The 21370-nt window shown below is 33.5% G+C and overlaps 9 protein-coding genes across 9 annotated transcripts; 5 read left to right on the top strand and 4 right to left on the bottom strand.

Moving 5' to 3' along the window:
• Nucleotides 1–115: 115 nt before the first annotated feature.
• NAEGRDRAFT_67085 (uncharacterized protein) lies at nt 116–1042 on the top strand (the record flags this gene model as incomplete). Its single annotated transcript, XM_002677776.1, has 1 exon — nt 116–1042. One exon carries the CDS (start codon nt 116–118, stop codon nt 1040–1042), a length of 927 nt encoding a protein of 308 aa, XP_002677822.1.
• Nucleotides 1043–1154: 112 nt separating this feature from the next.
• On the bottom strand, nt 1155–4957 carry NAEGRDRAFT_79583 (arfGTPase-activating protein; the record flags this gene model as incomplete). The annotated part of the gene is made up of 10 exons (XM_002677678.1): nt 1155–1435; nt 1486–1702; nt 1742–1866; nt 1917–2904; nt 2943–3025; nt 3079–3430; nt 3847–3956; nt 4005–4700; nt 4753–4824; nt 4888–4957. The coding sequence occupies 10 exons, from the start codon at nt 4955–4957 to the stop codon at nt 1161–1163; spliced, it is 2988 nt and encodes a 995-aa protein (XP_002677724.1). The 3' UTR covers nt 1155–1160.
• A 1165-nt stretch (nt 4958–6122) lies between these two features.
• Nucleotides 6123–9587, top strand: NAEGRDRAFT_79582 (histone deacetylase complex subunit Sin3b; the record flags this gene model as incomplete). The annotated part of the gene is made up of 7 exons (XM_002677775.1): nt 6123–6250; nt 6291–6404; nt 6497–6977; nt 7029–7125; nt 7201–7401; nt 7538–7635; nt 7683–9587. 7 exons carry the CDS (start codon nt 6123–6125, stop codon nt 9564–9566), a joined length of 3003 nt encoding a protein of 1000 aa, XP_002677821.1. The 3' UTR covers nt 9567–9587.
• A 166-nt stretch (nt 9588–9753) lies between these two features.
• Nucleotides 9754–10476, top strand: NAEGRDRAFT_48764 (uncharacterized protein; the record flags this gene model as incomplete). Its single annotated transcript, XM_002677774.1, has 1 exon — nt 9754–10476. One exon carries the CDS (start codon nt 9754–9756, stop codon nt 10474–10476), a length of 723 nt encoding a protein of 240 aa, XP_002677820.1.
• Nucleotides 10477–11326: 850 nt separating this feature from the next.
• Nucleotides 11327–12247, bottom strand: NAEGRDRAFT_57908 (FabG domain-containing protein; the record flags this gene model as incomplete). The annotated part of the gene is made up of 1 exon (XM_002677677.1): nt 11327–12247. One exon carries the CDS (start codon nt 12245–12247, stop codon nt 11342–11344), a length of 906 nt encoding a protein of 301 aa, XP_002677723.1. The 3' UTR covers nt 11327–11341.
• A 730-nt stretch (nt 12248–12977) lies between these two features.
• Nucleotides 12978–13286, top strand: NAEGRDRAFT_67079 (uncharacterized protein; the record flags this gene model as incomplete). Its single annotated transcript, XM_002677773.1, has 1 exon — nt 12978–13286. One exon carries the CDS (start codon nt 12978–12980, stop codon nt 13284–13286), a length of 309 nt encoding a protein of 102 aa, XP_002677819.1.
• A 1458-nt stretch (nt 13287–14744) lies between these two features.
• On the top strand, nt 14745–15284 carry NAEGRDRAFT_866 (uncharacterized protein; the record flags this gene model as incomplete). Its single annotated transcript, XM_002677772.1, has 1 exon — nt 14745–15284. A coding segment is annotated over one exon (540 nt), but the record flags the coding sequence as incomplete, so codon positions are not given.
• A 29-nt stretch (nt 15285–15313) lies between these two features.
• Nucleotides 15314–18375, bottom strand: NAEGRDRAFT_79580 (lon protease; the record flags this gene model as incomplete). Its single annotated transcript, XM_002677676.1, has 1 exon — nt 15314–18375. One exon carries the CDS (start codon nt 18373–18375, stop codon nt 15352–15354), a length of 3024 nt encoding a protein of 1007 aa, XP_002677722.1. The 3' UTR covers nt 15314–15351.
• A 231-nt stretch (nt 18376–18606) lies between these two features.
• Nucleotides 18607–21332, bottom strand: NAEGRDRAFT_79579 (uncharacterized protein; the record flags this gene model as incomplete). Its single annotated transcript, XM_002677675.1, has 2 exons — nt 18607–20880; nt 20925–21332. The coding sequence occupies 2 exons, from the start codon at nt 21330–21332 to the stop codon at nt 18631–18633; spliced, it is 2658 nt and encodes an 885-aa protein (XP_002677721.1). The 3' UTR covers nt 18607–18630.
• Between the last annotated feature and the right edge of the window lie 38 nt (nt 21333–21370).

The following is a 21370-nucleotide window of genomic DNA, read 5'->3' as shown; positions in this document are numbered from 1 at the left end:
AGTGGCAGGGATTGCTGTCCGATGTTGTTCCATTTTTTTCTAGTAATTTATTGTTATTGTAATCATCATGAACTTACTATTAAATCTTTTTGGCGCCAAGAAAACTTTAAAAAAAATGTCCATAATCGGATCATACCCACAGAGTGATTTAATTGAACAACATCCTCTCATTCGATTAGTGAAGAGATTAGCAGGCATTGGCATGGAAAGTGCACTTGTAAAATTACCATCAACAGCCATGTTTAATGCTAGGTGTATTCTACAAACCTCAGCAGCACTCCCAAAGTTACATGGGTATAGCTTACATAAGTCTGCAGATATTTGGAGTAAAATTGTTGAAGATCAGGGAATATTATCTGTTTGGAGAGGTTATCCATTGGATGTGATGAAGAGTATTATTCAATTCTTTTTAAATCCATTTGCTTTTGCTATTCAAAGAAGGATTGTTCCGAGATTTAATCCGAATCAGGATTTTGTAAAATTCTATTTGAGTAGTATTGGAGGAGGATATTTAACGAGTGCGTTTATACAAACATGTCTTAGACCTTTGGAATATTGTAGAGTTAAATTAGCTTTGGATACTATTGGAAAAAGAGAATATACTGGAGCTTTGGATGTTATTAAGAAAACTGTTAAGGGACCTAATGGAATTGCTGGTATTTATTCTGGATTTTCTGTGGCTCTTGTAAAAACTCTGGTTTACAGAATTTCATACTTTGCTCTATATGATTTATTGAGAGTTATTAATCCATATTCATATGATCGTGATGCACTTGGATTGTTTACTAGATTGTTTACCGGTCAATTTGTTGCATTGGCTAGTTTGACTTTGTGTTTCCCATTTGAAGTTGTTGAAAGAAAGATGCAAGCTCAAGCAGACAAAGAGGAAAGTGAACGCTGCTACAAAGATGCTATTGATTGTTTCAAGAAAACTTACAAGGAGGAAGGAGTTGCAGGCTTCTTCCGTGGTCTTCAAAATAATCTTGCCACAACCATTGGTACTACAGTTGCCTTGTTTGTATCAGATATGTTGTTCAGGTAATTCATTTTTCAATGGTTGAAATTAATTTGGTGGATTGGTATTAAATTGTCACGAAATAAGATTGTAAAGTTGAATGCTTTGCGATCCTGAATCTCAAAAAGTAATAAATTATTTTTTATTAGTTAGCACTGAAGAGAACCTTTGTTTCCACAAGAGCACTGACAATCATATAGCTCAAATAGAGACCACCCAAAAAGATACCAAAAATCTTAGGTGATTTCCACTTGCAAAGAGGAACAACAATTAAGGAAGACAGTAAGGATGCAAGCAAAAAGAAGAATGAAACATAAACAGTAACGTTTTGTTCAAATTCGAATGGTTTTGGATTCATAATGTTTGATGCAGTTGTTGCAATACCCAAACCAATCAATAAATTCAAAAGTGGTCCACCATCTTAAATAAAAACATTGAAATTAAAATATTTAAATAAGGTTAATACTTACAAACACCGCCAAGAGCCATTTCCACAAATCCTTGTCTTGCAATTATCACATCAGCAACAATATCACTCAGTGAATTACCCCATGAAAGTACGGTAATTGAAAGAATAGCATCAGAAACTTGAGCAATAACACCTAGAGATGTCAACAAGTCAACCATTTCATTTGCAATAATATAAATCCACAAAATTGACATAATAAATGCCAAAACTACAAAGAACTGATTTCTTAAATATCATATTGTTAAATAAAAACATACCAAATGGTAAACTGGTGGCTTGGATCTCTTTGTGGTGAAAAAGACAATCGTAGCCAAAATAATACCAACAATTAATAACAAGATAGCAACTGGGAAATTAGAATTAGGTATCATCAATGTAATGCCTATTAAAGAAGAATAGTGTTAAGAATCAGGCAAATATTTCACAACTTACTTCCAACACTGAATAAAACAAATGGTGGAATGAAAACCATTGAAACACAGGCAAGAAACTTGCTCCAGTCGTTTGGATCAGCTTTTGGAATAGTCAAGTTTCTAATAAATACTGTAAATCCTTCAAATACAATATAGAAAATCTTGGAAAATATTGACTTCTCGTCCCATTCAATCCATTCCTTAAATCCTTCAAAACCTTCACTGAGAGTGGTTTTAGCTTTTTCAATAAAGTTCTTTTCATCTTCTGTGTGCATTAATGATGTATCCTCGGTTGGTAATGAGAAATGTTCAGAAATAATTAAAGAACCCGAACTAGCAAAAGTGGATTTCTTTTCTACTCCTGAAGCATGTGAAATCAAAGCACTATTCGATGGAAGTTCTCCTTGATCTCTATTAATAATAGGGAGGGTTTCATCATGTTTAATACTCTTTACAATAAGAGCACTATTAGAAGGTAATTCATCTCGACCAAAAATAGGAGGTTGCTCTCTAACTGATGTTGGTTGCTCTGTAGTTTTGTGACGATGGTAAATACCAACCTTTGGGAAGAAGACTGTTCCAAAAACATTATGTTTTTGTTCCTCAATAATCTCCTTCTTTAATTCATCTGTCAAATCAGAAATCTTATTAATTTGAGTTTCAAAGAGTGGTGCTTTTCCACTTCTCCATCCACCTCCAACATCTTCTTCATCTGATACTTCATCTTCCTCATTGATACTCATAGCATGATTTCTATCTCTTCTTCTCTTCTTGAATTTTTCATACTGAGTAATCACAGTTCTTGAGAGAATGACAAACAACACATATAAAGCATAAATAACAAGACACATAATACTTTGCCATAAATTAATTGAACCATTTCCCATAACAATAACCATAACATAAATTACACTTATCAAATAAGCAATAACATCTCTCAAGAATGGGAATGGAATGACTTTGGCATCAGAAAATAAACTCACAGCTGACATGACCATGCTAGTGACCTTCAAATGTTATTGAAAATATCTGACAAACAACTTACAAATGTACCTGCACCAATTGGTTCACCAATACCAAAACCCGTCGAACCAGAGAAAACACCAGCAACAATACTACTAATATCAGCTACATTAGAAACATTCGAATAAATTAATAACTAAAATTTAAGAGAAACTTACGAGCTCCATTTCCCAAAGCCAAAAATGTCACACCAGCAACATCCGGTGACAATCTCAAAATTCTTGAAATTTCAGTAAGAGCAGGACAAAAGTTTTCTTCAGCTGTATTTGACAACATGTAAAATAATATTAACACCCAAACAACTGACAGCACAAAGAAAAGCCAAGGAGCTTGTTGCAATCCACAATATCTAAACCATAAATAATTAATCATACCACCTCCCATTGGATTTGGACAATTTTCTGTAACAAATTTACATTGGTCTAATTTATAATCGGATACTTTGTGACAAATTTTCGAATTACCATCAGAATCTCCTCCAGAACCTCCAGCAGAAATATTATTATTATCCTGTTGATCATCATCATTCTTTGCAAATAAATTAATTGATGTTTTTGGTGTTGTTATTGTTGATGATGTGGTGGTCAATAAATGTCTACTCGTTGACCTCGATTTTGATGATGATGAAGATAATTTTGATGATGTTCGAAAGTGATGATCATCCGAAACGAGGGGTCCAAAACGACCAAACCACCCAATCATCACCATCAGGATCATAAAGATTGTGCCGTATTTCAACACATACCATAGCGGGGTTTTTTTGGCTTGTGGAAAGAGACGCATTTTTTTTCAGTCTTTGGAATTTTTGAAAATATCAGCACTAGATTTTGATATTTAATAAAAACATTCAGAAGCTCACCTCAGATGAGAATAGACAGGATGGATTGAGGATTGATTTTTTTTTATTTGAGGGAAATGAATTGGACTTGAATATCAATTTCTCCTTTTTTTACACCTTTTAATTTGAGGGTTTTCTTGATGGGTTGAGTTGGATCTTTATCTTCGAATAGTTCTTCAAGAGTTAATGAATGATATCCTGAAAGAATTGTTAGTATTTGTTGAAAAATTGTTATAGTATACATACCCATGAAATCATCTTCACTGACACGATCCCAGTCAATTACCTCCAAGTGAAAGACATCAGTCTTGATATTGGAAATGCAAGTTGTTAATGTTTCATTCCAGACTGGATTCAAAGTTTTCATTTTGGTTGTTGTTTTTACAAGTTGTCCTGGCCAAATATTGGTTCTATCCTCCAAACTAGGTCCACAGGCTAAAATTACATATGGATCACCTAGAGATATACTAGTTACAGAACTATTAATATTATTGAAATACGTACTATATCCATTATTATCACATACAATTAAATTTCTTGCCTCCAAAATTGTCACAGTAAGCATTCCAATAAATTCAACCATTCCCTTATTACTGGAAGAACTTGAAGTCTTTTTCAAGGATTTATAGAGAGAATTCTTTTTCTTTGGCTTTGGATGATCCTCATCGTCAGTTACAATTTCTGTAGGTAAATTTACAGGTTTGACATTTCGACTTTCTTCCTTAGAATCAGATGTGAATAATTTAGTTTCATATTTAGCTCTAATATATTCCTCTCTATAAAGTGGATTTGTATTTTCTGTTGGTTTTGGGAATGCATCCAAAGGTTTAGCTTCATAGTATTGATTAATTTTGGCATTTCCTCCAATTTTCTTCATATTTTCAATAATTTCATTTGTCCAGTTGTCCAAAGTAAGACTTCTAACTTGAGACAGATGAGTGCCTATAATTGTAATCATCATGATTATTTAATTATTAATTACATTAAAACATACCTAATTTTCTATGAACACCAGAGCAAGTAATACAAATTACACAACCAATATTGATACTGGCCCATTTTGGAACTAAATTATCATGATACGAATGGTATCACAAACATTTTCTTCAATTATTTAATAAATACATACCATCACATTCACAATCACAACATTGTTCATTCCCGGCCAAATCATTCAAGCATGCAGCACTAACAGACATTTTCTATTGTTTATTCAAGTATGCGATAACACAGAGAATCCCTAAAGTGTTGAATTGCTAATTTTTTTGATGAGTAGGGTCCGATTTGATGTTCGACGTCCAAGACAATTCTTCTGTTTTAAATTGTTGTGCCCAAACACTGAAATATAGCTGAAGGAGTGACAAGCTTTAAGAGTGAAGGACAAGTTCATTGAAAGGAAAAGGAATTAATATTATCGTTGTTGCATGATGATTCAGTTGTACAGTTAGATTAATATGATCACATTAACATGCCTTACTAATAATTCATTTGTCAATAAAAGAAGCAACAGTAGAAAACAACTAATATAATGAATATTGTGCTAGGTGAAAGAGCTGGCAGTGAGGAGAAGAGCAAGCGATGGATTATTTGATAATTAATAATTTCTGATGCCTCCTTTATGAAAGTCTGAATATTCTCTTCAATCTAGATGAGAATAAGATCATTTAATAGATATTTAATTATATTAATTTCTATAGCAAATGCAGTTTTTAGAATAAACTTCATTCCATCATCAGTAGGAAGAATTAATTCAACGACTGTACCCAAAAGGAATCTTTCATCAACTCAATCAAGGAAGGAACAGACCTAAGCGATGAAACAACAAGTTCCTATCCCATCCACAGTGAAACAGCAAGTACACAAACACTAAAATTTTTACAACTCACTATGCTGATTGGCTGACCAATCATTAATGTTGAAAATTTTTGTAATTGCCCATACAACCAATGAAATGAAACACGCCCGAATAAAATAACACGCTCAACTCTCAGAAATCTTCTCTCTCAACAGAAAAGCCAAAAGAAGATTGTAGCCTCTTTCCAATAACTATTTATCAAATCATTCCAAAATAATTTCCACTGTGTGCATTTAGTTGGCTTGATTCCTCTTTGTGTGTCGATCAATTGTTTCCAATCATCCGAATATTTTCTTCACATCAACAGTGGAAAAAAAAACGGTTGAATTGATTCCAATACAACACCAACACCTTTACTGAAACTCATTCCTCAATAATATTATTTAAAGATTATTGAAATTCAATATTGATTTCAAAAAGCTTTAACCCAAGAAGAAAGCGACATACAGAAGAATAATCTTTGTGGCGCGTAAGAAAAACAAAATCCCCTAAAAAACAAATTTAAAAAAATGAAGAGAACATCATCACAAGGTCCTGGAGCAGATGATGCCAACCCAAAAACTAAAGTACCAAAGGTGCAAACACCAACAAGTTCTTCTGCAACAACACCTCCTCCTCCTAATAATAATCAACAAGCGTAAGTATTGGAATGGATTTGGAAGCTTAAATGTCAACAGTCTTCGAGTATCAGATGCCCTCGCATATCTAGATCTCGTAAAGAGAACATATTTAAATGAACCACACGTATATGCTAGATTCTTAGAGATTATGAAGGAGTTCAAAAACCATATGTAAGTAATCAAGTTTTGAGTTGTGATTAATTTTGCTGTTCCATCAATACAATGAAAATTAATTTTAAATTTAATAATATTATTATTAACAGAATTGATACACCTGGCGTCATTCAAAAGGTCTCTGAATTGTTCAAAACTCATACTCATCTTATTCTAGGTTTTAACTCATTCCTTCCACCTGGTTACAAGATTGAGTTGGATACAAACAATGAAGTTGAAGTTAAGAAGAAGGCAAGCACTCCAACACCTCCACCTCGCGTTCCTATACCTACGATTCCAACTCCTAAAACTGATTCTACTCCACCTGCCACAACAAGAAGTGAAAGAAGTATTGATTTCGAACAAGCTATCTCATACGTAACTAAAATTAAGAAGAGGTTTGCTGATAGTCCTGCAACATACAAATCATTTTTAGATATACTTCATAATTACCAAAAACAGCAAACAACAATTAAGAAAGTTTACGAACAAGTATCCGAGTTATTCAGAGACCACAATGATCTTTTACATGAATTTGCTCAATTCTTACCAATGCCGGTTGAAAAGAAACCAACAAGAAAGGTCAAGAAGGTTTGTATTTTTAATTCATAACATTGAATTGATCAATAATAACAATAATAGCAAAGTCAATCAACACCATCAGGAGATGACAAGAAGAGAAGAACATCAAGAATTACAGCAAAATCAAAACAATTGGAAGACTTTGATTACTATGAAGGTAAACATCAACATTATTCTCACACATTTTACACACACACACATAACACTAATTCTTTTTTATATGATAATATAGAATCTCCACAATTCTTTAACGATCTAAAAGAAAGATTGGGTATTCATGAATATAATCAAATACTTAAGGCCATCAATTTGTATACTACGGATATCATTGATAGAAGTGAATTAATAGATATGATTAGTGAAAATGAAGCTCTTAGAAAGAATTCAGATTTATTTAAGAAGTTGAAAAGATTAATTTCTACAAATACAATAGGTCAGATCATCCAATCACATCATAACACAATTGACACCATCCTTGTGAATATTTCTCAACGTAAATTCACACTTTTTTAATTTTTACATAATTACTAACTAATTTTGTTTTTATATATGACATTTAATATAAACAGATGAGAATTTGCAAAAGAGAGGAGAAAGACCACAACCACCTAGTGAATCATCTAAATCATATACCTACGGTCCTAGCTATAGACTTCAAAGTAAGAATGTATGTAACATAATGTTTTACATGTTGTATTAATCTCTTGTTAAAAGTACTCTGAACCAATTTGTTCGGAGAGAACAGAATTGTGCCATCAAGTCTTGAATGATGAATTTGTTTCCGTTCCAGCTGGTAGTGAAGAAAGTAGAGATATTCAAAAGAAGAGCCAATATGATGAAATTATTTATCAATGTGAGGATGATAGAACAGAATTAGATATTGTTGTTGAACAAAATGTCTCAACAATTAAATTCTTTACTTCATTCATGGAAAAGATTAATAATGATGAACCAATTACATTTGGAATTGATATGCTTAAAGATATCCACAAGGCTACAATTAATAGAATTTATGCCGATAAGGGTAATGATATTCTTGAAGGGTTAAGAAAGAATCCAACTGTTGCAATTCCTGTTGTCTATAAGAGACTTAAACAAAAAGATGAAGAATGGCGAAAGGCCAGAAAGGAATTGAACAGATTTTGGCATGATATCTATGAAAAGAATTTCCAAAAAGCAATGGAAAGTCAATATAATACTTTCAAGACTATTGAAAAGAAACGTCTCCACTTTAAGAATATTTTCAAAGATATCAAACAAAGACACGAATATTCAAGACCTTTGGTATTTGATTTCCCAGATAAGAGCATTCACAATGATATTTATTACATGTTAATTAATTTAACTAATGAATTAACTGAAGAAGAAATTTCCAGTATCAACCAACTTTGGTCTGACTTTTTGATTCCTTTCCTTGATTTATCTGCTTCTGAATACCAAAAAGTTGAACGTTATGATGAATCAATCAAGGAAGTACCAGAAGGTGAATCACCTAATTCTAATCCAATTGTCTACTTTACAGATTTATTTGCTCAAACTTCAACAACTGAACCTTCCACTAATGAATTCCCTCCAATTGTAGAACAACAACTTACCAAGGATAACAAACTAAGAAATAACCTGTTCTATGCGAACTCACACTTTCTCCTTTTCTTCCGTTATTACTGCTCTCTCTATGAAAAACTCTCCAAGGCTAAAGAAGCCTGTAAGAGAGCAAGTAAATCTAAGAAGAGAGACCAAGATACTGCTAGTGTGTTGAAAGATCACGATACCCTCTTGGAGAAGAGTGCTTTCAACAATGAAAGAAAAGAGAAGGAAAGAGAAAAGGCAATTGAAGAAATGACAACTGTAACAGATAATATGGAAATTGATACAAATCCAGAGACACCAGATGAATTATATTCACAATTTATAATACTAATGATCAGATTCTTAAACGGTTTGGGAACAGCAACATCATATGAAGAGGACTGTAAGAAACTTCTTGGATATGATTCATATATTGTTTACACTTTTGATAGAGTGTTTGTTGAATTCCAAAAGCATGTTTACACAATGATTAGTGATTACAAACAAATGTGTGTCGATTATTTGGAACCATTTAAATATGAACTTCAAAGAGTTAACAAGTTTTTGGACAATTCTTACAGACTGAATGTTCAGAAGCTCATCGGAGATGAAGTTTGTTATATTCTTGAATTTAACAAGAGAGCACAAAAAGCTCGTATTGATGAAATTGATCCACCAGAAATGGACTTGGAAAAGTTGGAAGCTGAAAACAAGGCTCTGCGCTACGTTCAAGAATTTTTATTAACACCACCTCCTGCTGATTTGTTAAAACAATCAAGTGTTTACCTTGCAAGAAACAAGAAACAAGTTTTACTCAAGAAGTCCCAACACGATTTACTCATTCGTAACAAACTAGAGTGTAAAATATGTATAGCCACCCTTAAGCTTTACTTTGTAGAAGACACCGAGGACCTAATGTTCAGACAAAGCAAGCCAATTTCCAAATCTGCCAAAGAAAAACGATCAAGCAGATGGAACAAATTTGTTGAAGAAAAATTGGCCTCACAACCATCAGAAACAACTAATTAAATTTTAAAATCTTTTTAATCTAAATATTTAATTGTTTGATGATATGGCTGTTTACATTGTATTCTTTCAGTATTTGTTGGTGATTTGTGATAACCCGCCAAAAACCGTTAAATTAATAATTTCAAAAATATTAAATAACAGAAACTGTCAATAATCACATCAAAAAAAATAACTAATTAAAAACAAGATGAAATTTACACCAACTAAAGACCAACAAGAGAATAGAAAGTCTTCTGCCAGATCACCACTTTCACCAATTGTAATTTCTCCAAATTGTTCAATCAGAGGTAGTACTACCACTGCCTCTCCTTCTTCAAGATTTAGTAAAACCTTCTCCACACCACAACCTGCCAAAATTACCAAGTTTTCACCAAAGTCTGCCAACAAGGCTTCCACACAAAAGAAGAAGAGATTGAATTTTAACAGCCCTTCCGTTAAGAAGCTTTTAGATAAGATTGCTAAAAAATCAGTTGAAGGTGGTGAAACATCAAATTTGAAACGTCTCAAAAGATTAATCTTTAGAAAGAAAGCAGTACAAGAAAACAAGGAAAACTTTGAAAATACTGAATATACATTCACGGAATGTTCAGACGATGGCAGTTTTTATTTTGGTACTGAAAAGAGTTCAGAGGGAGAAATGTCAGAAGAAGAATTGGATTTTGCTTTTGGTTTGGATCATCAAGATTTTGGAATGATGTCTCCAAAGAGACCTTCTGTTCTTTCCTCAGCTTCTAGATCCTCTATTAATCCAGCAGAAAAGAGAGGTTTTTCACTTCAACACTTATTCAAGAAGAGAGAAGAAATCAAAAAAGCAGAAGAAATCATTGAAAAGTTTGACATTTCCAAACAATTAGAGGACCTAAGTGTTGCTGATACTATTCTTGGTCAATGGGCTAACCTCAACAAGTAGATCTGACAGAATCCACAATGTGTAAATTTCCAATCTTTTTGTGGTGAAATTGTACTTCATCACATAAAACCTAAATTATTCCTAAGTAAATTCCTCAATAAATCAAACTACTCATCTGTAATTTCCTTCTTGTTTTTAGTTTCGATATTTTCGGGAATCATTGATGGATGTTTTTCCAAACACTTTTCCAATCCTCTGGCAAATCTTTCCACCAATTTGTTTGTATAATTTAATTCATTCTTCAACATGGAAATATTTGTATCCAATGATTCAATCCGTAATACTCTAGATCCCATCTCCTTATCAATATGTTCTTTCATTTCAGAAAATCTTTTTGAAAACCGTTCAACAAGAGGCTTTTCATTATTTAATTCTTTGGCCATTCTTTCTAATTGCATTAACCTTGCATTAATTTCATCATCAAATGTATTTACATTGGTTTTAGGAGGTTGTAGATTTTTCATATTCTCTGCAAGGGTTGTTATTGCCTTGGCTGATAGAATTTGAGATTGATTGTTCCGAGATGATGTTCTTCTCCTCGGATCCATAGAATACGTATTATTGTTTCCTCTCCCATTTGTTGTGGAGGAATTTTGTCTAACAATATCTGATCGATTCAAACTCTTCTTCATTCTTGTCCTTATTGTTTTTCTAGTGTGGGGCTGCCTTACTATTTCTCCCTTATTGTCGCTTTGGGTATTTTTTACAGATCGAAATTCATTTTTAAAAAAAAATCATTAACATTGTTACTCGAGAAAGCTGGTAAAAGAGTTTCTGCAAGCGTTTTTGCTCATTTAAGCCTATGGATTGGATATGGTACTTTTTGGTGGAGGCAAATCCAAGTATTTCAATGATGTAGAAGGATTTATTTTCCAAGTGCCTTATGCAATAATTCCAAAGTGTGTTTCCAAATATATTGTCTGTACATTTCATTATGATCCTTGGTAACTGAGGTTGGTTCACCATATTGATTTAAAACATGGAAGCCCTTCTTGGTTAACTCATCTGTCAAACCCTTAAACAAATATTCTGCACATTGTTCTGTAGATCTTGCAAATTTCTGAACTGCACGAATAATCCATCTGACAGCTGTTGGCAATTCACGACCCCATTGAGTGGCTATAAATCCTGGAGCTTGATGAATGAATGAAATATTTTCATTTCCTTCCTCTCTGGACAATTGATCCATGGCCAAGTCATTGTAAAAACCAGCAGCATCAGCAGCATTCTTCAATGAGAAATCTTCTTTCAAATCCAGATCATTCAAATTGGTATAGGTTCCATGAATTCCAGCCGATAAAACAGTTAACACTCTCACATCTGAAGAAATAGTTAGAGTTGATCTCAATAAATCTTGTAATTCTCTAACAAACATGACTCTTCCATAATAATGGAGAGCTAGTTTGACATCAATTCCTTCTTTTGTCTCTGTTCTTCCAGCCATGCTGGAAATTCCCTGCGAGAGAACTAGATAATCCAATCGATTGTGATTCTTCTTATATTCCTCACAAACTCTCTTAATGTCCTTCATTGAAGATGCATCAACTGGAATCATTTCAAATTTGCCCTGTGGGAAAATTCTCTTCATTTCCTCAATAATTTCCTTTCCAGCTTGTGCATTTCGTCCCATGATTGAAACATCCATATTTTGAGAGGCCAATTTCAAGGCAATTCCTTTTCCAATTCCTGAAGTAGCTCCAACACAAAGTGATTGTTTGGTAGATCCACTTCTAGAGGTATTACTTGTCTTGTAATAATTTGTAGTTGTCATTGCTGATTGATCGGAATAATTCACCCAAACAATCCAACTCAACACGAGCACGCTTTAATCATCAATTTATTTCGGAATCGATCAATAAATTAAACAAACCTTATAGGTATCACAATACTTGCTTTGAAACATGAACCTTTCGAAGGGACCTTTTTTTCCTCTGGCAGGGTTGCTTTCATTGCTTTGCTATTTTTTTTGAAATAATTTGATTGTAAAAATAGTACGCACGAGGCGATTAACAATTTGTTGTAAACAAGGTTAAGCTGAGTATTTCTTCCACTGTCTGGTGGGTATCTAAGGAAAGCAAGTATCCTCCTTATTTTCCTTAACTCTTTGGTTCTAAAGCTGACCTTTTAAGATTGAGAACAGACTGATGCCATGCTTGTTGTTCTGAACTCAATAAAACTGTAAATTATTGTAACATAATGTGATTGTACACATGGATTGAATTGTAAAGGAATCTAGAAATGTGCATTTGTTTTAAAAAGTCTAGATGCCAATTTTGCTAATTCAATCATTCCAATTCGCCAAAAAGACAAAATCTTCACCTATTAGATTGAGAATAAATTACTGATTTCAGATAATTGACATTTACATAACTGCCCAAGTTGAGATTTTCTAAAAACAACTTTCTTTCTTTGTAAATTATCCAAATAAAGTAATTCTTGAAAATCTCATAAATACTGAACATCATATTCACAATTTCATGCAAAAAAAAACAAATATCAAAATGCAACCTCAAAAAACAAGCACAACCGGCAGTGGAACCATCCACAATATTAAGGAAAAAGTCTTACATCCATTCACTCATGACACTGACAGCAATATCACTTACGAAAGCAGACAACAAAAGAAGTTGGCAGAAACTGATCCAAACTTGGCAAGTCAATTTGGAGTTAAAGATGTTGGAATTCCACACAAGCCAGCAACAACAACAGGAGTAAATGTTCCTCAATCAACTACTACAAGTGGTGGAATGTTAAATCAACCAACTCAAACCAATATTGCAAGAGAGGAATACATGGAAAAAAAGTTGTAAATAAATTCTAATCTTATAGTTTAACATTTCCACCTACCTGTTTTAAAGTCAATTAAGCCATGATTACTTTCAAATGGCAAAATATTACACAGATGCTTAATTTTGGTCACCATTTCACTTTATAAAATTGATTGAATTTCATGCAAATTATGAATGGCACTTTACTTTATTATTGACCTTATTTTAATGTAGGGATAATAATTGTGCTTTTCCGACAAAAGCAACAACTGCAATTCCATCAATTCATAATTTAATGATTAATGATAATTAAATTAATAAATAATAATAAATCAAAATCTTTAAATAATAATAAAAATAAAAATGAATCGATTGGTATCATCGGCGGCATCATCTACTACTACTGCTGCTGCTTCTATTATAGCCAAATCACCGGTTCCTTCCTCCTATTATACATCATTGTTTTATTCGAGAATTTATCATCGATTTACATTTAAATCAAAGAGTTGGATTTGGAAACATGGTGGAGTGGCAAATGCAACAAATGAAGTAATTTCATCATTCTATCCACATTTACAAGAATTATCTAAAAAGGTTGGTAGAGATTTAACCCTTCCGTGGTACATGTCCATTGCACAATCAATATCGTTGGGAGGATTTTCCGAGAATAATAGAGTAAAGGAAATTTATTTCAATGGTGCTGATTATTTCAAAGCCTTATGGAATGGTATTGATAAAGCAAAGAAGAGAGTATTTATTGATTGTTATACAATTTCAACAGATCAAATTGGAGATAAAACTTTGGTGAAATTAATTCAAGCTGCTCATAGAGGAGTGGAAGTTATTCTTTCAGTGGATGCTTTCGGAAGTTATCATATTGATTTTGAAAAGGAGGATTTAATTCAAGAATTGAAAGAAGCTGGTGGGAAAATATTGAAATTTAATGATAAGGATTTGAAATTATATAATTTCTTTTTTAGACATCCTAGTAGAGCTCCAACATTGAGAAATCACAAGAAAGTTTGCGTTGTTGATGATAAAATTGGCTTGATTGGAGGAATGAATATTGAAAATAGATATTCAAATCCATTTGATAGAGCACTGTATACAGAAGAACAATTGGAAAAGGAGATTTTCACTGATGAAGGTGACCAAGGCGTATTGGATGTTCCTTTGGATGAAAATTTACTTGATGAGTTGGATGAATATATTGAAAAGGGAAGATCTAATACTACTGATTATAATGTACTGCTATCAGGAATAGGTCACATGCGTGATTTGCATTGCATGGTTGATGGACCAAGTGTATCCTATTTGACATTATCCCTACTTTTCAGTTTGGAACAATCCAAATCAAAACTAGGAGAGAATATAGTTAGGGAATTTAACAGAGAGGATTTATTGACTGACATTGATAAAGATCCAAATAACTCTTGGAATATGACAGACAATATTGAAGAAGAAGCAGTACCAACAAATAATGAAGAAAGACGTTATTCACAAGTATTATTTTCAGATCCTAAAAAACACAAAACAGCTCTCTACAAGAATATTTGTAATGTAATTAATAATTCGAGAAGTCACTGCTACATTTCAACACCATATTTCTACCCACCTGAAAGGTTAAAGCAAGCTCTTATTGCTGCAAAGAAGAATGGATGTGATGTGAGACTGTTAACTTGTGGAAGAAGTGACGTTCCTGGCATGAGATATATCAGTACATATATTTATGGAGAATATTTAAAGCAAGGTATCAAAGTATACGAATATTTTGGAAAGACCCTTCATGCTAAATACATGACAATAGATGGATTTTTCACATCGATGGGTTCTTACAATTTGGATAGAATGAGTTTAGAAACTAATTTAGAGATTGGAATTCAACACTATGATTTGAAATTGGCATCTGAGCTTGAGAAAGACTTTAAACGTGAGCTTGAAGTTTCCAAAGAAATAACTTATGAGGATTGGGTAAATAGACCATTCAAAATGAAGATGATGGGTTTCTTCTACTATTGGGTTTATGAACTGTTTGGACCTGAAGGTAGATTGACTTTAAAGCTGAGGTTCTCGAAAGAAAAATAATTTATTATTTACAATAAAACACTTAAGAAGAAAGATCCATAAGATTTGGTGATTGACGATCCTTTTCAATAGCTTCCAAATTTTCAGCTTCATCATATCCAAAAGAAATTCTGAAAACATCTGAATAATAATCAGCAAAGTGAACTTCTAATCCCTTCTTGATATTTTCATCCAATTCATCCCAATCTCTTCTGTTTCCAGCAGGCAGAATTACAGTTGTAATTCCAGATCTTCTGGCAGCAATAACCTTTTCCTTAACACCACCAATAGCAAGAACCTTACCAGTTATGGTTAATTCTCCTGTCATTGCCAAGTTATGTCTTACAGGCTTATTGAGAGCAAGAGAAAGAAGTGAAGTCACCATTGTAACACCTGCAGAAGGTCCATCCTTATTTACACCACCTTCTGGAATGTGCATGTGAATATTTGTCTTTCTGAAAAAGTCATTCTTTGGATCAACATTGAACAGATGATTCTTAGCATAGGAGTAAGCAATTGATGATGATTCCTTCATTACATCTCCCATAGAACCTGTACACTTGAGTGAGCCATTCATAGGAACAGATGCAGTTGTAGTGGCATTGTCAGTAGTTGCAACTGGGATATCGGCTTGACCTAGTTTTTCTGAAATAGTTTCAATATACAATGTGGAACCTCCCATTGATGTCCAAGCAAGACCCATAGTAACACCTACAGGAGTGGTGAGGTAGTATCTATCTGATGTGAATACTGGCTTTCCTACCAATTCTTCCAAATCATTTTCAGTGAGATGGATTGGAGCTGGTTTCTTATTAGATTTGGCAATTTTATAGGCAACCTTACGACAGATCAGTTCAATGTGCTTTTCCAAGTTTCTTACACCAGCTTCTCTACAATGTTCTCTAATTAGTTTTTCAATGAGACCATTTGTAACAGTAAGCAAAGGTTTCTTCTCCTTAGCCTTTTGAACATAAAGTCCAGTCTCTTCAATCTTTTTTGGAAGGAGGTAGTTTCTGGTGATATGAACCTTTTCTTCAAGAATATAGCCACTGAGTCTCAAAACTTCCATTCTGTCAAGAAGTGGTCCAGGAATACTGTCGAGAACGTTAGCTGTACAAACAAACAAGACATCACTCAAATCATATGGTACATCCAAATAGTGGTCAACAAAGGCATTATTTTGTTCTGGATCCAATACTTCAAGGAGAGCACTGGCTGGATCACCTTGATGACTTCTTCCCAATTTATCAATTTCATCAATCATAATTACAGGATTATTAGTCTTGCAATGTTTCATGATATTAATTAATTTACCAGGAATAGATCCAATGTAAGTTCTTCTGTGTCCCTTAATTTCACTGACATCAGTCAAACCACCAACACTGAATCTGTGGAATTCTCTTCCCAAAGAGGAGGCAATAGATTTACCAATAGAGGTCTTACCAACACCAGGAGGGCCCATCAATAGAATAATTTTACCCTTTGTGGTATTCTTCAATTTACCAACTGCAATAAATTCCAAAATTCTCTCCTTTACCTTCTTGAGTCCATAGTGATCATGATCGAGAATGTTGGAAGCTTTGATCAAATCAAAGTTTTCAATACCACGTAATCCCCAAGGAAGAGATGTCATCCAATCCAAATAATTTCTTACATTGGTATATTCACTTGAATGAGGATCCAAAGTGGAGAATTTGTTCAATTCATCTTGCAATGTAGTCTTGACAAGCTCAGGAACATTATCTCTAGACTTGATTTGTTCAGCAGCACCTGAGAATTTTTTCATTAATTCTTCCTTGGCATCCTTTTCAAGACCAAGTTCCTTCTTGATAATTTTAAGTTGTTCAGTGAGGTACATCTTTCTTTGTTGATTATTGAGTTTTTCCTCAAGATTTCTTTGAATCTTTTCTTGAATCTTTTTAGTTTCAACTTCAGACTTTAAGAGCTCAAGAGATTTGACTAATCTGAGTCTAATGTCTGTAGTTTGTAAAATTTCTTGAAGTGTTTCAGGATCATGAGAGCAAAGAATGGCAGCAATGTCAGACAACTCAGCAGGATCAGTATGATCCAATTGTTCCAATACCATATTCAATTGTTCTCTTTGAACAGGATCAATGTGTGATAAAAATTCCTTAATTTGTTGGAAAATTTCCATTACGTGAGCCTTGATTGATAGATCATTCTTGTCAACCTTATTTGCAGTCACTTCTTCAATATTTGCAGTAAGTCTCTTACTATTATTTACAGTTCCAGTTACCTTAATTCTTCTGATTGCAGCAAATACTACTGAAGCACCACCTTTAGATGGTACAACCCTAGTAACCTTTGCAAGAGTACCTACTGTTTCAATTTCATTGAGAGATGCAACATTCTTCATTTGATCACGTTTTTCCAAATCCTTTACAAGGAAAAGACCAACCAATTTATCATGATAACCACTCTCCAACATGGATTGAATGAATTTAGTATCAGTAATGAAAATAGGAACAATAGTTCCAGGGAATGCTGGTTTTTTGTACAATGGGACAATTTCAACAAAAGGTGGAGTTGGAGTGGCAAAGAAGCTTGTAATTGATTGTTCAGTTTGCTTAACAGGAGAAAGCAATTTACTTGCTTTATCCGAAACATCTTCAGCATTTACCTTATCTGATAATAATTCTTCAATTCTTTCAGCACTATCCTCTACAATATCATTAATTTCATCACTCTTTCTGGATGATTCAAAGTCATCGAACATTTTGTTAATTTCTTGTGTTTTGTCCTTTTCAGAAACATCCTTCTGTTCTTCTTCTTCTTCCTTCTTTTTCTTTTCATCATTATCATTATTATCTTCATCATCCTTCTTCTCGTTTCTATGAATTGTTGATGTAGAGAAGAATCTACTCTTCAAATCACCTTGCAAACTTCCGATAATCATCCTTGATGAATTCAACTGTTCTTGTTGATAACTATTGGCTCCCTTCCCAAACACAACATCAGTCTTTCGGAAAAGCCCTGATGATGATGTTCTCGAGGTTGCAAGCAAGGATCGGAATGCCTTTGATGCAGGTGTTGAGAGTTGCTTCATCGTTGTTTGATGTTTTTATTTTAAAAATAAAAAAATACATCCTTGTCTCGGAATTGGCTATCAACAAGCCGATAACATTATTGTTTGTTTATTTGCAAAGAGAGGAAAACCCAATCAATTTAAATGGAAGGATGATAAAGATGATGGATCGTATGGGGTGAAGATGATACAGTGCTGCTAACACTTGTAAACCAGATGGAAGGCTTATGAAAAGTTGAGATAAGGATAATTAAGCTTAATTATCATCATGATGATTTATTTCCTCTCGAATCTGGAGAGGGCTTCAAGAACTGTTGATGTTCTTCCCTTTAAGGCTTGCTTTCGTTCTTCTGCTAGTGCATTGGAGGGTGGAGGAGTGTTGGGTGTTGCAGGTTTGAGGAATCTGGATCTCAAATCACTAAATGAATTGTTACCTGATGGATCAGAAGCTGTTGTGGAATTTGTTGATGGAGCAGATGAATCAATTGGTGATGATGAATTAGAATTTGTTGGTTGAGTATTGTTTGGAGGTGAGGAATCGGTTGTGGTTGACTTGGCACTTGTTGGAGTAAAAACAGTTTTACGACTCGTTGGTGATGCTGTTCTTAATGTTGATGGTTCAGGAGGTGTAGTGCTAGAAGAAATCTTTCTTGGAAGATTTGCTGTTGGAGAAAGAGTTTCACCACTTGGTTTTGGTGTGGTAGATATGGTTGGTGTGTTTGCACTTGAGGAGTTGTTATTGGATGATGGTACAGGTGGAGTAGGGAATTTCTTGAGAGAAGTGAAGGTACTTGGAGCTGTTGATTCAACACTTCCAGTTGTGGGCATTTCCTTAAGTCTCAAAAACTTGTCGTGCAAATACTTTTCATATTGTAACAAATATTGAGCTTGCTGATCAAACATTTGTTTGATTTGCTTCAATGATTCCATATTAACAGACTCGACTTGAATTTGTTTAAATGCCATATCATATTCTCTCTTCATATCGAGAACTTGTTTTGGATACAAGTTATTCTTTTGTTGATCTAAGTTGGTTGATTCCAAATCAATAGAATTAACAGACATTCCTGTCATGAGACCCTTGGAAATATTTTCCAATATGCTAACTTCAGTCTCTCTAGCTTTCCTCTCCATTTCAACCTCAATCAATCTGAGGTAGGACTCTTCTATCAGTTCACAAGTATTTTTGATAGGGTCATACATTTCCAAATATTCGAATGGTTTTTTGAATACATTAATGTTTTCATTGTTGAGAGTATCATTTGGATCCTTTTTGCTCAATTCTTCCATATACTGTCCAATAACTTTCTTTCTTTGTGCAGAGGTTTCTTCTTGTTTCTCAACAAGAAGTGCCTGAATAGGACCTGATTTGGTTTTGACTTGTCTATTATATTCTGTCAATCCTTGAAGTGCCTTCTCCACAATATTTCTATCTGAAAGTAAGAGTTGAATGTCATCTGTTGGTACGTCTCTTGGCAATGCAAAGGATGTCTTTTTAACTCGATCAGATCCTTGAACATCCTCCAGTAAATCCTTCACTTGAGGAGTCATGAAAATATTTCTATTTGAATAATCAATAGCACCAGCAATGACTAGTTCAATTTCCTCAGCTAAAGGTGATTTGATAACCATTGTAGATTCTAGAATTGGTTCTGGTTGTTTGATGACAATTCTCAAAATGTCTTTGGTAGCAGAATAAGTCACAATACTTGTAAATGGAGTACTCGAAGTAATGCATCTGTCCGTAGAGTGTATAGTACATAAACCTTGATCATCAATACCAAATAGAATTTCAGTAAAATCACTAAGATTGGTACTCTCTGCACTTGATTCTTGCTTAAATTCAACCTTGTACAAGTTGAGTTTAAAGAATGGGTGTTGTGAACACAATTTCACATATTCACATTGAGCATCGACAATGTTAAGGGTCTTGTTTCTTTGTAAATTCTTGATGAACTTTTTTCTCATTTTGGTTTTCATCTTTTGAGTTTCTTGAATTTCAGCATAAAAGTGAGGAGGTACGAGTGATTCGAATTTAGAAACATCATCCACTCTCTTGTAGTACTTTCTGTCAAGTCCCTCTGCTAAAATAGACAATGCAACCAATCTAGCAATGATATTTCTTTCAGTTCTATCTTGAATATTGTAATTGAGTTTTCCATTCATGAATCTCTCCTTTGTTTCACTATATGTTAATGATAAACTAACTGCATTTAGTTTAATATCATTTTCCAATAGTTGGTCATATGTGAAATTATATTTTTTAGATAATTGAAGTTTTGATTTGTCATTCACTTGTTGTCCTTGTTCTCGGAGTGTTAATTGTGGAATTAACCATTGTTGCAAATTATCCTTCAAAGAAAAATCAGCCATAAACTCCTTCTTTATCATGAATGATTTTGCAATTTCAGATGAAATTTCCTCCACTGTTTTTAATTCATTAATTTCTGTTGGTTTTGCAAATTGTTGGTCAACTCCGAATTGAACTTGTATCTTCTTCTTTTGAAGTACACATTCTATTGTACACTAATGTTTTCAAATTTAATAAAAAGTTTTCAATGATCACTTACAACTCCTTTCACATTTAAATCTGCAAATGACATTCCATAATTAAAAATCCAATCACCTCCAACACCTTTATCACCAAACTCTCTCACAACAAACAATGCATACTTTTCACAAAATGATCGATAGGAATCTGTTGTAGAGTTTGAATTATTTGGTAGAAAATTTAACAACTTCTCCTTGATAAAACTTTCTATCAAATCACCAGGAAAGCAAGTAACGTTTTGTTCATTAATTGTTATGTGTTGTGAAATGGTTTCAATTTCAATTTTTAATTGTACATTGATTGTGGATTTATGTTTAATTCGAATAGAAGAAATTCGTTGTGGTGATGATTGGTCTGATGGTTCGGGAGAAGAACTATTACTTCCTCCTTTTTGAAGATGTCTTCTCAAGAAATCCAGTGGTGGCATTATTGATTAATTTTTTTTGACAGTTTTTACACCTGTCT

This window comes from Naegleria gruberi (assembly GCF_000004985.1).
Source record: "Naegleria gruberi genomic scaffold NAEGRscaffold_21, whole genome shotgun sequence".
Classification (NCBI taxonomy): Eukaryota; Heterolobosea; class Eutetramitea; order Acrasida; family Naegleriidae; genus Naegleria; species Naegleria gruberi.
The sequence above is the reverse complement of the archived record's forward strand: the minus strand, read 5'-3'. Positions and strand labels throughout refer to the sequence as shown.